Consider the following 13996-nt stretch of genomic DNA (forward strand, 5'->3'; position numbering starts at 1 on the left):
TGGTGGAGAGAGTAAAGTTGGTAAAGCATTTGCCTTACATATAACTGAGCCGGGTTTGATCCCAGGCACCACATAGGGTCCCCCAAGCTCCCACTAGGAGTGATCTCTGAGCCAGGAATATTCCCTGAGTTTGGATGTTACCCCAAACAAGCAAAGATAAATAAAGTCTCCTTTACCCAAGTATAAGGCTGTTCTGGATCTGTTCCCATTGGTGACAGAAGGAATTAGAGCAGACAATGTCCATTAGACGCATCTCAAGACTTCTAAGTCAGCCCCCGTTGGTTACATATTCAGTTCTTTATATAAACATTTTTTGGGGTCACATCCACAATACTTAGGGGTAATTCCTAGCTCTGCACTCAGGAATTACCCCTGGCAGTTCTCTGGGTACCATATGGAATATTGGGAATTAAACCCGGGTTGGCCACAGGCAAAGCAAGTGCCCTACCCACTGTACTATTGCTCTGACTCCTCAAATAAATCTTTTTTGTTGTTCTTCGATCCCCAGCTTCCAGAACCCTGCACCAACCATTTGCTTTCTATACCTTGCTCCACGCCAGTCCTTCTACAGCTGAAAGAAATTAAAATCAGAGTCTTACTAGGGCTAGAGAGACAGTACAGTGGTAAAGCACTTGTTTTGTTCCCAGCTGATCCCTGATCGATCCTTGTCACCATATATTGTTGCCCCAAGCCCTGCCAGGATTGATCCCTGAGCGTAAGTAAGTGTGTCCCCAAACCAAAGTAAGTAAATAACAATATTTAATGACTCCCCAACCCAACCCTGCCCCACCCCTAAATAATCAGGAGCAACTCATCCTCATCTCTCCACTCAGGTTTTATTGATGACGGAAATTAGAGCTTTGTCAGCCACCAGCTCCAGGGGGACAGTTCAGAGGACAGGGAACCTGAGATGATGCTAGATTTCAGCCTGAGGCAGACATAGGGCTCTGGAAGGTGACCCAAGAGTGAGAGAAGAAAAATGTGAGAATGAATGATGGGAGAGGAAGAGGTGGCCAAGAAGTTCATCCTGACTCCTCAAACTCTCCAAGTTCAAGAACAAGTCAGGCCTTAGCCCTTGATACTTCTTAACTCCTGCCTGAAAACATGGCATCAGCCCCAATCTCCAAACACAGTCCAGCTTATGCTGGCTTGCCAGGTTCTTATCACAGTGAGTCCAGACTCCAGCCCAACCCAGCACAGAAGCAAACCTGAGAGGAGAGAGGAATGAGATACGGCACCTCTGATTAGGGCAGATGTAAAGGCTGCAGCAAACTGGCAGAGGCTTTGCATAATGTCACGGCAGCAGCTGCTATTGCTAGAATTTGCTGGGGGCCCAGCAAAAGGATGGGGTGGCAGAGACCCATTTCCAGCAGCAAGGAAGGGAGTGGTGTTTGTGCTATTTGTATGTGTTGGGAAAGGCAGCCTGACCCTTCAGTCAAGGTCGGAGGTGGTACGTCACTGCTGAGGTCACAGCTCATGGAACCTTGGGTTGCATTCCAAGCTTTGGAAATCTGGGAAGTGCGGGACCTGGTGGAGGGTGGGAATCTCTCCCAGAGGCCAGGTAAGAGGTGAGAATTCTCTGGACCCCTAAGCCTCCACAGCCCACAGGGAGGAGCATGCAGGTGGCCAGCCAGGGGTAAAAGGGGCCAGAGCCAATCTGCTAAGCCAGGAGGCCAGGGGACTTAGGGAGCCCAGCCCTTGAGCCTGTACCAGGCAAACGAGGTTGGGAGAAGTTTCCTTCACCCCTTGACTTCCCCACTAGATGGGCCCCTCCCATGAAAATCCATTGCATAGTTCTCAGCGGGGGATAGAAGAGGTCCTCACCCTGCCCCTCTCGGCTTCCCCCAAAATATGGCTTTGGAAAGGAATCTTCCATAATGGAGAGGGTTCTCTGGGTGGGTGGGCTCAGCCATCAAAGGGAAGAGATTTTTACAGTCTCAGGTAGAAGGCAAGGGGTAGCCAGGCTGGAATTCCTGAGGGTGCTCCTGGCCCTGCCTCCAGCTCCAGGGGAGGAAGGCTGGCTCTCCTCTGGGGTGTTGGCAGGAGGCGTCGGGATACTGATGATAGCAGCCACAAAGTCCCGGCTGTCGCAGTTTAGATCAAGGCTGTCATGGGCCTTGGCATTGAGGCTTGAGCGGCTGTGGATAAGAGTGGGAAGGTGAGGGCAGGAGCGATAGTACAACGGGTTGGGTGCTTGCCTTGAATGTAGTGGACCCAGGTTCATTTCCCAGCACCCCATATGGTACTCTGAGCCCACTGGAAGTGATCCCTGAGCACAGAGCCAAGAATAAGACCTGAACACCACTGGGTGTGAAACCCCCAACCCCCAAAAAGGAAATGATAAGGCAGAATATAATTTTAATGTCATCAGGGCCCCAAGAAATAGCACAGGACTTAAGGTGCTTGCCTTGCATGCAGCTAACTTTGGTTTGAGTCCCTGGCCCTGCATATCTCCCCCCCAAGAATCACCAGGATGACCACTGAACAGAGATCCTAGAATCTGAGCACTGCTGGATATGGGCCCCCTCCAAAAATAAAAGAGAAATGAAAATAAAAGTCATGGGAAGGAGAAGTGGAGGGGGTGAAGTGGGGATAAGGAGGCCGATGTGATTACATAAGGCCATTGCTACAGGATCTTGAGCATTTCAGTGGTGTCAAGGTTAACTATGTACATCAAAACCATAAGAGGGAGGTCGGAGATATAGTATAGCAGGTGGGGCTCTTGCTTTACATGTGGCCAACTGAGGTTTGATCCCCGGCACTGCATATGGTCCCCTGAGCAGGAGTGATCCCTGAAGACAAAGCCCACAATAAACACTGACCCCAGTGGGGTGTGGCCCCAAACCAAGGATGTAGGGTGGGGACACAGAGAGAACCTGAGGTCATTGGTGAAGGGATGCTGACACTAGTGGGGGGGTTGCAGTTGGATGACTAGAACTGATCTTAAAAGCTTTGTAGGGACAAGAAAAATTGTACAGCGGGTAGGGCATTTGCCTTGCATGCAGTTGACCTAAATTCCATCCCTGCCAACCCATATGGCCCCAGAGCTCCACCAGGAGTGATCCCTGAGCACAGAGCCAGTAGTAAGTCCTGAGTACAGCTTGAGTGTGGCCCCAAAAAAACAAAAAAATCTTTGTAAATCACGGTGTCCCGGGGCCGGAGCGATAGCACAGCGGGTAGGGCGTTTGCCTTGCACGCAGCCGACCCGGGTTCAATCCCCGGCATCCCATATGGTCCCCCAAGCACCGCCAGGAGTAATTCCTGAGTGCAAAGTAATTCCTGAGTGCAAAGCCAGGAGTAACCCCTGAGCATCGCTGGGTGTGACCCAAAAAGCAAAAAAAAAAAAAAAAATCATGGTGTCCCTCTACATAAAAAGTCATGGGGGACATCAAAATAATACAGGGGTAAGATGCTTTGCATGTGGCCTACCCCGTTTCAATCCTGGGCACCATATATGGTTTCCTAAGTACTGCCCAGAAGTCACCCCTAAGCAGAGTCAAGAATAAGCCCAGAGCTCAGCAGGGTTGAGAGCCCCCACCCCCACTGAGAGCAGGAGAGATAGTATAGCAGGTAAGGCACTTTCCTCGCTTGTAGCCAATCCCGGAACTACATGTTCACTAAGCACCAAGAGCAGAGGCTCCAGTGGCCTCCCCCACCAAATATCACCTGAGCACGTGTCATGGAACTTATTGAACATCTACCACAGGCTGGCACTGTGCAAAATGCTTGCCCTGCACAAGAGAGAGGTCTCTGCAGTCAGATAGTCTTGGATTAGGCTCTTTTTATGTGTTTTGGAGTCACACTCCATGGTACCTGGGGTAACTCCTGGCTTTGTACTCAGGAATTACTCCTGGTGGTGCTTGGGGGACAATGTAGGATGCCAGGGATTGAACCAGGTAGGCTGTGTAAAACGCCCCACCCTCTGTACTTTCACTCCAGCCACTTGGGTTGTACTCTTGATCTCCCATCACCTCTGCTAAATCTTTCATTTTACCTCATAGAGAGCATGGGGTAACAATATTTCCTGCTTCCTGGGATTGTCAAGGTGAGCTAATAAAGGATACAAAAATGCCTGTCAGACATAGGCAAAGTAATATTCCCTCTTTTTTTAACCTTTTTTTTGCCATACCTGGAAGTTCTCAGTGTTTACTCCTGGCTCTGCAGTCAGGGCTCATTCCTGTTGGGCTCAGAGGACCATATGGGGTTCTGGGGATTGAAGCCAGGTCAGCTACATGCAAGGTAAACACCCAACTGCTATACTATCACTCCATCCCCAGGAATATTACCTTTCACAATTACTCTTTGGAATGTCCAAATTCTTACAGTAACCATTCCATGTGGTGTAGAGCCATTTTATGTGGTTCTGGTTCTTTCTCAATTTATTCCTCCACCCTACTCCCGGGGCACATAGTCCCACCTTGTGCAGGCTGTGTGCACTTTCCAGAAAGCTCTTCCTCTCCCCAGACATACTCCCTTGTATCCTTCAGGGCTTTGCTATATTACTTAACAAAGCCTCCTTGACCACACTATTACAGTTGTAGCATCACCCCCTTTTCTCCACTCTGTCCCACTTCCTTTATTTCTTTTCCTCCTTTGCTTTAATACTTGACATAACCTGAATTTGTTTATCCAATGTGTCAATTGGCTAGAATGAAAGTTATAGAAGGTCAGAAAATTCTGCTGTCTCTTCTGGTCATTGCTGTCTCCAAAATGCATGCAGTTAAGTGCTCGATGAATGTTCGCCGAAATAATGAAAGGGCTGGAGGAATAGTACAGTGGGTAGTGCATCCACCTTGCATGTGGCCAACCTGAGTTCAATCCTCGGCACTCCATAGAGTTCCTGAGTCCCACTAGGAGTAATTCCTGAGCACATACTGAGAAGTAAGCCCTGAGCACTGCCAGGTGTGGTCCCCAAACCAAAAATAGCCATTGAACAATGGGGACTTTCAAGTCAGCTAAACCCAGCTCCCAACATCAGGAGTTTGGGTATGAGATTTGGAGGATTGTTTCTTTGTTTTGAGGCCACACCCAGCAATGCTCAGGAACCATCCCCAGCTCTGTGTTTGTAGGTACTGAAAATCGAACTCAAGCACCAGTATGTGCTCAGCCCATTGAACTACCCCTCCAGTCCTTTTTTCAGTGGGGGTGGCACTCCCAAGCAGTGCTCAGAGGTTCTAGGGACCCGTCCTTATGATTCTCAGCCAACTCGGTCTGTGGTTGAATGCAAGTGCCCAAGTCTATAATGCTGTTCCAGTCCCATAGTGTGGGGAATTTCAGGGCCATGTTGGTGGTACTCGGGGATTTCCAGGGCCACATTGAGTCGGGTTTGGAAACCTCTAGGGCTGCACCCTGAGATGCTCAGGGGATCCTATATGGTTCTGGGACTTGAATCATGATTGGCTGCAGACAAGGCCAGTACCTACCTTACCCCCGTCCTCTCTTTCCAGCTCTGGGTCTGAGCTTGTCTTGCACCTCCTGGAGACCTGATATCCCAGACCCAAGGTCAAGCTTCCCCCAGAGAGGCCCAGCAGGAAGGTGGGGGATCTCACCTCTGAGGCACAGGGCTTCTCCGCAGCCCTGCCAATGTGTCCAGCTCCTGCATGCTGCCACGGCTGACCGAGGCGGTGGAGTTGGCGAGGCGGATGGCACGGCGCTTGGCCCTGCGGGGGCAGCAATAGGCAAGCAGGCTCCCAGGCCCTATGGGCTGTGAGGACACGGAGGTGCTGCGGCTAGTGCGGCCACCCAGCGACATGGTGCCCAGTGCCTCACTATAAGTTAGCTCATCTGCAAACTCGTGGCACTGTGGGTGGAAGGAAGGCAAGGTCAGAAGAGTGGTAGAGTGGAGGAGCCCAGCCCTAACTAAGCCTTTGCTCATGTTGTTTCTTTCTGAAGTTTCTCTGTCTTTGTCTCTGTGTATCTGTGTCTCTGTGCGTCTGTGTATTTGCTGCCCCCATCTATAAGTTCCTCACTGTCTCTGTATGTCTCTCTCTCTTTTTTTTTTGTGAAGCACAATAACCTTTATTGAGTGAAACTTATTAAGAGATATGTGAGGTGAGGGGATGGAGAGATAGCACAGCGGTAGGGCATTTGCCTTGCACACGGCCGACCCCGGTTCGATTCCTCCGCCCCTCTCAGAGAGCCTGGCAAGCTACCGAGAATATCTCGCCCGCACGGCAGAGCCTGGCAAGCTACCCGTGGCGTATTTGATATGCCAAAAACAGTAACAACAAGTCTCAAAATGGAGACGTTCTGGTGCCTACTCGAGCAAATCGATGAGCAACGGGATGACAGTGACAGTGATGTGAGGTGAGAGAAAGAGAGGAAGTACACATTCAAGAGAGAACACAGCAGGGCCAGAGCAGTAGTACAGGGGGTAGGGCACTTGCCTTGCATGCAGAAACCTGGGTTTAATCCCTGGCATTCCATATGGTTTCCCCAAGCATCATTAAGGAGTAATTCTTGAGTGCAGAGCCAAAAGTAACTTCTGAGCATCATCCTGTGTGTGCCCACCCCTCCACACCAAGAAAAAACAAGAGAGAAAACACGGGCTTCTCCAGAGTGGCAAAAGCCACAAGCAAAGAGACAGAGACACGCAAGTGGGATATGTGTTCAAGGGGGACATGGGCTTGAAGGGAACTCTCTCTCTCTCTCTCTCTCTGTCCTGGCAGTGCTCAGGACTTACTCCTAGCTCTGGGATCATATAAACTGCTGGGGATTGAACCCAGTCAGCTGCATGCAAAGCAAATGCCCTAGCTGCTGTACTATCTCTCCTGGCCCCATGTCTGTCTTTCTATCCCTGTCTCTCTCTACCTCTGTCCTCTCTGTCTCTGTCTCTGTGTCTCCCTGTCTTTCTGTCTCTGTCTCTGTCTCTCCCACTCCCTGTCCCTCACCTGGGACTGGATCTGGGGTAAACCCCTTGCCACAGAGCACCACATCCCTACCCCCAGGAAGTTGTTCCCAGTTAGTTGCCACCTTTCAACTCTAGGGCCATCTCTTCCAGGAAGCCCTCTCTAATGCTCACAACTAGTAGTGAGCACTACCCTCCTCTGTTCTCCAGAGGAGGCTCAGCAGCAGAGGGGTCCCCTTCCCTTCTCTGTGCCCCTATTCCTTAGACCTCACCGTCGTCTTCTCCAGACAGTGAAGCAAGTGATGATGTTGCTGCTCAAAGGCAGAACGGTTCCTGAAGCACAGTGCCTGCTCCTCCCTGCTGCCACTGCCCTGGAAGAGATGGAGCAGAGGGATGGGCTGAGCCCCTCAGGCTCCCAGTCACCACCACTGCCAACAACCCAGTTCAGGCTTCTACACACCTCAAGGCCCCCATTCTGCTTGTACTGCAGGAAGGCATTGGTGGTGCCACTTTTTGCCAAGCGGATCCTTGCCAGGCGCACCTTCTATGGAGAGAGGAGGTAGAGGAGTTAGGCAGGAAGAGGTGGTTCGCCTGGCCAGAGAGGAAGAGAAGCCATGCAACAAGCATATGTGGTTACCTGCTGGGCTCGACGCTTGTCCGCACGCTGGTTCTGATGATAGATGCGGCTGAAGTTGGATACAATGACTGGCACAGGTAGGGCAATGACCAGCACACCACTGAGGGAGCAGATGGATCCAAAAATCTTGCCAGCAATGGTGCTGGGTACCATATCTCCATAGCTGGCACAGGGGGTGGGAGGAAGGTAGTACAAGGTCAAGAAAAATGCCTACTACCACCTAGTCCCTCACCCTCCATTGCACCCAACCCTACCTCTGGCAATCCTGGCCAGCAATCCAAATTCTCTGAGCCTCAGTTTTGTGCTCTATAAAATGGGGATGGGGTGGTTTTGAACTCTCAAGCCACCAGTGGTAATCGAATGAGAAGTGAGCCTGGCCATCAACCCCTACCATCTGCTGCCCTCATCCAAGCTGCATACCAGCATCTGCAGCTGCTGCTTATGTATTACTAAGCAATATATAGGAGAAGGAGGAAGTCCTAGGCAGGGAATATAACCTCCAGGTGAAGAAGACCCACCAGTACTGGCCAACCGAGGGGGCCCTAAGTCTCAGGGGCACCACTCTATTGATGTAACTTGCATCTGTCTTAAGTACTTTAGGAAGGATCCCTTTCTTGTGTTCTGCTTTACTCTTATGAAAAGACAGGAGGGGAGCCTTGAAACTCCCTTTCTTCAGATCACCCTCCTCCATAGAGATGAAGGAAAAGTAATCCAAGGGTTTTTTGAGGGGTGAGGTTTGGGCTAGTGGTGCTCAGGGCTTAGTCCTGACTCTGAGCTCAGGGATCACTCCTGGTGGGGTTTCAGGGAGACCTGATGTGGTACTGGGGATTGAACCTAGGTCCATCGCATGCAAGGCAAGTGGCCTGCAAGCTGTACTATGGCTCCAGCCCCAGTAGGGGCAGTCCTTACCAACTTGTTTCACAGCAGGAGCTTTCCAAAGCTCACGAAGGTTCCATAACTGATTAAGATCACACAGTCCACTTTTTAAAAAATCAGATGACCTATAACAGGCTCTCCACAGAAATACCAACTCTGTTGACCACAGCCTTCAGAACTATACTCAGGCTGGGCTCTGCTCTTCCATCTACCAGGATGGCTCCTTTGCCTTTATTTGAACTCATTAAAAAGTTCCTCCATAGGTCTAGAGAGATAGTTCAGTGGGTAAAGTGGTTGCCTTGCATGTGCCCAACCCAGGTTCAGTCCCCAGCATCCCATGTGGCCCCCAAGCACTCCCAGGAGTAATTCCTTAATACAAAGCCAGGAGTAACCGCTGAGCATTGCCAGGTGTGGCCTAAAAACTATAAAAAAGTTTGTCCAACTTGGCCATTTATGGCTCTATGCTGCGTCATCTTAGCATGAAGATGTGTCTTGAACTACAAGATATGGGCAGCAGGGCCGGAGAGATAGTAGAGCGGGTAGAGTGCTTGTCTTGCACACGATTGACCAGGGTTCGATCCCTGGCATCCCAGGGATCCCTCTGAACCCACCAGAAGGTATCCTTTAGCACAGAGCCAGGAGTAACCCCTGAGCACTGCTGGATTTGGACCTAAAACAAATAAACAAAATGATATGGGCAGAAGGTACTCACCCTTTCAAGCTTGTGGTGAGAACTAAATGAGGCAAAAAGACATCAAAATATGCAGCTCTGGGCCAGAGAGATAGTACAGCAGATAAGGTGCTTGTCTTGCACACAGTTTACCCGACTTTGAGCCTGGGCATCCCCTAAGGCCACCAGAGCACCTCCAGGAGCGATCTCTGAGCACAGAGTCAGAAGTAAGACCCAAGCACTGCCATATGTTGTGCCCCCAAACAAAAACCAACCAACAAAATATTTATTTTGTTACAACCCATTTTCAGGGCTCAATCCAATCACAAACCTCCAAACCAAATTCATTTCTAGGTTCTGGAAACTTCAAGTCAATTCTCTCCCTTGGTTAAAGGACTGCTCAAGCCAGCTCGTTCATTTAACAGATATTAGGCAGTAACTATGTGTCTAATCTTAAAGATTGGAATTCGAAAAAGGAACACAGTACTTCCCCAAGACAACATCTTTAACAGCAGTTTTGATTTAAGGCTGGAGCACATGCTTATGGCATGTGGGAGGCCAGGTTCAGACTTGGGCACCCATGGTCTCCAAGCATTCCCAACTATGTCCGAGAAACAAAGTATAGGTTTAATGATTCCATCTGATGCTTTTATTTCAACCATATCTTTCTTCTCCAGAATTGGCAATTTTTTAAAAGGCTGAAAATATCTTGTGCTGGGGAACATCAAGAAATCATAAAACCACAGGAGTGATTTACAAAGGAATCACAAAACCACAGGGGTGACCCCACAGCAGATGATTTTAGAAGGTTAGGGGAATGGGTACTCAAGATACTGAAAGGGGTGATAGAAAGTCGATGCCTATTTATTCTTTTGTTTTAGGGTCACACCCAGAGTTGCTCACAGCTTACTCCTGGCTCTATGCTTAAGGATCATTCCTGGTGGTACTCAAGGGACCATGTGCCCTACCCATTGTAGTATCACTCAGGCCCCCATCAATACCTATTTATTCTGCACCAGAAACATTTAGGGAACTTTCACAAAGTCATCAAACCCTCCTCTAGAGGATGAAGACATCATTGATGGTCATATTAGAGAGCAGAAAATAGCCCCAGAGAAGACAAAGTCAATAAAAAGTCAATCTTGAACCCAAGTCTTCAGACCTAGAAAACCAAGGCATTGGGATACCTGAAAAGGACTTGAAGACTAGTCCAAATGTTCCATTTGTTTAGGTATTTTGGTGTTTTAAATTTTGCCTTGTTTTGGGGTCCCAGTCAGTTGTGCTCAGGGCTTACTCCTGACTCTACACTCAGGGATCACCTCTGGTGGATCTTGGGGCATCATACTTGGTGCCAGGGATAGAACTTAGATTGGTGCCACACAAGGTCAGCTTCTACCTCCTATACTACTTTGCTTTGATCCCTGGTTTTGTTTTTGAGATTCAAGAATCAAAGCCAGGGCCTCATACTTGCAAAGCCTAACCCTTGCCACTAAGCTATACTCTGACCCCTCACTGCAGCTCAAGTTGATAGAAAGAGGTCATTTCCCTGACCAGCATTTAACAAAGAGGTGACCTGTGACTGCTCAGGCAGCTCCCAACACAGGCTCCACACTCACCCAAGGGTGGTCATGGTCACTATGGTATACCAGAAGGCGGCAGGGATGCTAGTGAAGTTGGTCTTGGTTGTGCCCTTCTCTGCGTAAAACATAACGGTGGCGAAGATGATGATAGCCATGGTAAGGGAAAAGAGGAGAAAGCCCAGCTCAGAGGCACAGCTCTTGAGTGTGTAGCCCAGGATCCGCAAGCCCTGTGAGTGCCTGGAGAACTTGAAGATGCGGAACACCCGGAACACACGCAGGGTGACGAAGGCACCTGAGACATCTTCTTTCTTGGGCACGAAGAGGCCAATGTAGTAGGGCAAGATGGCGACCACGTCGATGAGGCTCATGACGCTCCGCAGGAAGCGGCAGCGGCTCGGGGCGGCAAAGAGCCGTAGTAGGTACTCGCCCGTGAATATGAGCACGCAAGCCGTGTCCATGCAGAAAAAGGCCAAGGGGAAGCGATCTCCGCAGGGCTGCTCCCGGGGGGGCAGCGGAGTGGGGCCCCGGCACGGAATGGTCTCCACCACATTGGCGATGACAGACACGGCGATGAAGAAGCCGGTCACGTAGTAGAAGACCAGGGCCGCCGTGCTCGTGTGTGGGTTCTCAAAGGCCCGCCAGAGCCGCTGTCGCAGGGAGCTGCCCGCAGGCAGCGCGGGCCCGTCGCTGGCCTGCTCGGCCTCCTCGTCCTCCGCCAGGCGCTCGGCATTCTCCTTCTTGCGGTCCCGGTACTCCTCCAGACAGCAGTCGCCGATGAGCTCGGGCACCAGCCCATAGAAAGCCAGCTCTTCGTCGAAGGCCTGGATGCACTCCTGCCGTGGGCAGTGCAGGCGGCCCGTGCGGTAAAAATTGAGGACGTGGCGGAACATGTCGGGGTCCCGGTCAAAGAAGTACTCGCCCAAATCGGCATCGTAGAAGAATTCCTTCTCAGAGCTGCCCAGTAGTGTATCCGGGTAACGGTCCAGGGTGTTCTTCCAGGTCTCAAAGCGCCGGCCGCTGACATTCACCACCAGAACCTCATCCCCACGGGACGCCTTCACCCCCGGGGCCGGGGGCAGGGGTTGCTGGGCCAGGGGCAGCCAACCCACCGCAGCGGCCCGCGCGAACGGCAGCCACGTGGCCACGCCTGCCGCCATCCCGCCAGCCGGGTCGGGTCCCCAGCACCGCGTGGGGGTGTGGCAGTTTAGAAGAATGTGGCTGTCTCCAGAATGGTGGGAACTTGGAGAGGCCCTGGGCCACTCGAACAAGGAAACTGGTTGTCTAGAGAAGCCGAGAGGAACCAGGAGAAGGAACTAGATACACAGGTAGGGATGTGGGAGTGGGTATTGGGAGGGCTTGGGGACTGGGACCTGGGAGACTTCTTAAGGTGCTCCAAAAGAGCTGAGGGACAGGGAGAGTAGGGAAAGGGGACACCTTGGGGAGGCTGGCATGATCCCAGTAAGGGTGGGAGAGATGATTCTAGAATAACCACCAGGTACCAGAGAGATGTCTGGGGGGAGGGTTCAGGGATTCCAAGAAACGGAGCTATTTCTACACTCTCAAGAATTCTGAGAGCAAGAAAAGTGGTCTGGGACCCGCCTAGTGTTCTAGAGAGGGAAATAGGACATCCAAAGGGGATAGAATTGGGGCCGAATTTGCAGAGTATCTGGGGTGGGCCAAGAGGAGGAATGATGACACCACTGCTTCCCTCCCTGCCCCCACCCTCAAGAGATTCCTGGGGATAAGCCCCCACTCCTGGATCTAGAAAAGGAGGTGGTGTATCCAGAGATGTGGCTTTGAGGCCAGGAGGTTGCAAAGAGGCAGCTGCAAGGTGTCTTGTCAGTGCCTAGAGCTGCCAAGAATAGCCTGGAGGGAGGTGTCTACACTGGCAGGAGTTCTGAGCCAGGAAGGAGAGGTGGGCCCTCTAGTGGGCCTGGAGAAGACAGTGGAGTCTCTGAAGGGGCACAGTAGCACTGGCATATTTTTTAGAGAAGGCTAAGGGTGTGTGTGTGAATGTGTGTGTGTGTGTGTGTGTGTGTGTGTGTGTGTTTCAGGATAGAGGACAGGAGCCTAGGGAGATCCCAGGGGTCTGGGACCCTATTTCTAGGAAGTTCCCCAGGGCACCCAAAGGAATTTTTTCAATCTTTAAAGACTATGAGGAGGAGGAGGGGTGCCCCCAAGATGGGTTGGGGGGCATTGGAGAGTTACAAAGGAGTTGGGTGTGTCTCAAGGGAGGGGGCTGCTGGGGCGCCCGCAGGACACTGACGGGGGAAGCTGGGATGAGTCCCACCACTGGAGGCTGCTGGGGAACCACACCCAGGGGGCTTGGTGGTGTGCCCTGGACCGCGGCAGTAGCAGCCCCCAGCAGCGCAGCAGCAGGAGGAAGAGAAGCGAGCACGGGCAGACCCAGGAGAGAAGAGGCAGCACAGGCAAGGGGGGCAGGGGCTGGGTCTCGGGAAGGAGGTTCTGGAAGGACAAGGTCCAGCAGAACCCCTGGGAACTGTCCCAGGACGGGCTAGGGCATGGGGTCTGGACAGGGAAAGGCCCCAGACAGCCCCGTCGGGGACTCCCTCCTCCTCCCCATGGGGCTGTCCTCACCTGTGTCCCCTGCTGCCGCAGCGGTGGAGCTGGGGGTACCAAACCCCGGAGCTCCTGCCCCCCTCTGCAGCGCTGCCGGAGTTCGCCGCCTCCTCTGGCTCTCTCCCCGCCCCTCTGAGCTTGCCGGGAGCGAGCGAGAGAGGCAGGGAGGGGCCTCGGGCCTCCGGGAGCCCCCTCCCCTAGGGCAGCCCGAGGGACCCTGGGGAGACTCCGCCTCCTCCAAAGCTGGTTGGGCCTCAGTCGCGTCATCTGGGAAATGGGGGTGGCAGGGAGTCTTGCCAGTTCTCCCCCACCTCCTTCCTGGACTCCTCCCCCGGGGGGCCCCCACCGCCACCCGTCTGAATCAGCAGCACTTAGCAGAGCCCGATCGATGGGGAGGCGTCTGTTAATGGCCCCAGTAATAGCCCCAGAGCCAGTGCCACACGGAATGATGCAGCTGTTGGGGCCCCTCTCCGCTCCCCCTCACCAGCTGGAGATGGAGTAAAGTTGCCATATCGGGGATGGGGGGGGTTTCAAAGGGGGTACCATTGAGAGAGCGTTTCTAGGTGGCCAGATCCTGCCCCCCTGCGCCCCAGGAAGGGCGTGGCTTAGACGCCAACCCTGGCCCAGACTTGCCATAGGACTAGAACCCTGGGCTGGGGCTCTGGGGCTGTGCAATTAGGGGTGAGGGGTGCGTCGCAGGAGTCAGTCAGGATCCCACCCCCACATCAGGCAGGCCTGGCTCAGAGAAGCCAGGCTCCCCCTTCTGTCCATACCAGGTAGCTTCACGACACACCGACCGCACCCCC

General features: G+C 52.3%; 1 protein-coding gene across 1 annotated transcript; it reads right to left on the reverse strand.

Moving 5' to 3' along the window:
* Positions 1-839: 839 nt before the first annotated feature.
* KCND1 (potassium voltage-gated channel subfamily D member 1) lies at positions 840-13320 on the reverse strand. Its single transcript, XM_004606438.2, has 7 exons — positions 13209-13320; positions 10647-11891; positions 7485-7647; positions 7308-7391; positions 7120-7218; positions 5550-5800; positions 840-2138 (listed from the first exon to the last, which is right to left on the reverse strand). Exons 2-7 carry the CDS (start codon positions 11765-11767, stop codon positions 1913-1915), a joined length of 1944 nt encoding a protein of 647 aa, XP_004606495.1. The 5' UTR covers positions 11768-11891; positions 13209-13320; the 3' UTR covers positions 840-1912.
* Positions 13321-13996: the final 676 nt, after the last annotated feature.

This window comes from Sorex araneus, chromosome X (genome assembly GCF_027595985.1).
Source record: "Sorex araneus isolate mSorAra2 chromosome X, mSorAra2.pri, whole genome shotgun sequence".
NCBI classification, from domain to species: domain Eukaryota; kingdom Metazoa; phylum Chordata; class Mammalia; order Eulipotyphla; family Soricidae; genus Sorex; species Sorex araneus.

Bases quoted from the DNA above. Each gene is read 5' to 3' on its own strand.
- KCND1 (XM_004606438.2), bottom strand. From the start codon at position 11,767: ATGGCGGCAGGCGTGGCCACGTGGCTGCCGTTCGCGCGGGCCGCTGCG. The intron at 7,648-10,646 runs GTGAGTGTGGAG...CCCCTGTGCCAG, and splicing joins GTGACCATGACCACCCTTGG to CTATGGAGATATGGTACCCA. The intron at 7,219-7,307 runs GTGTGTAGAAGC...CATCTCTTCCAG, and splicing joins AGCAGAATGGGGGCCTTGAG to GGCAGTGGCAGCAGGGAGGA.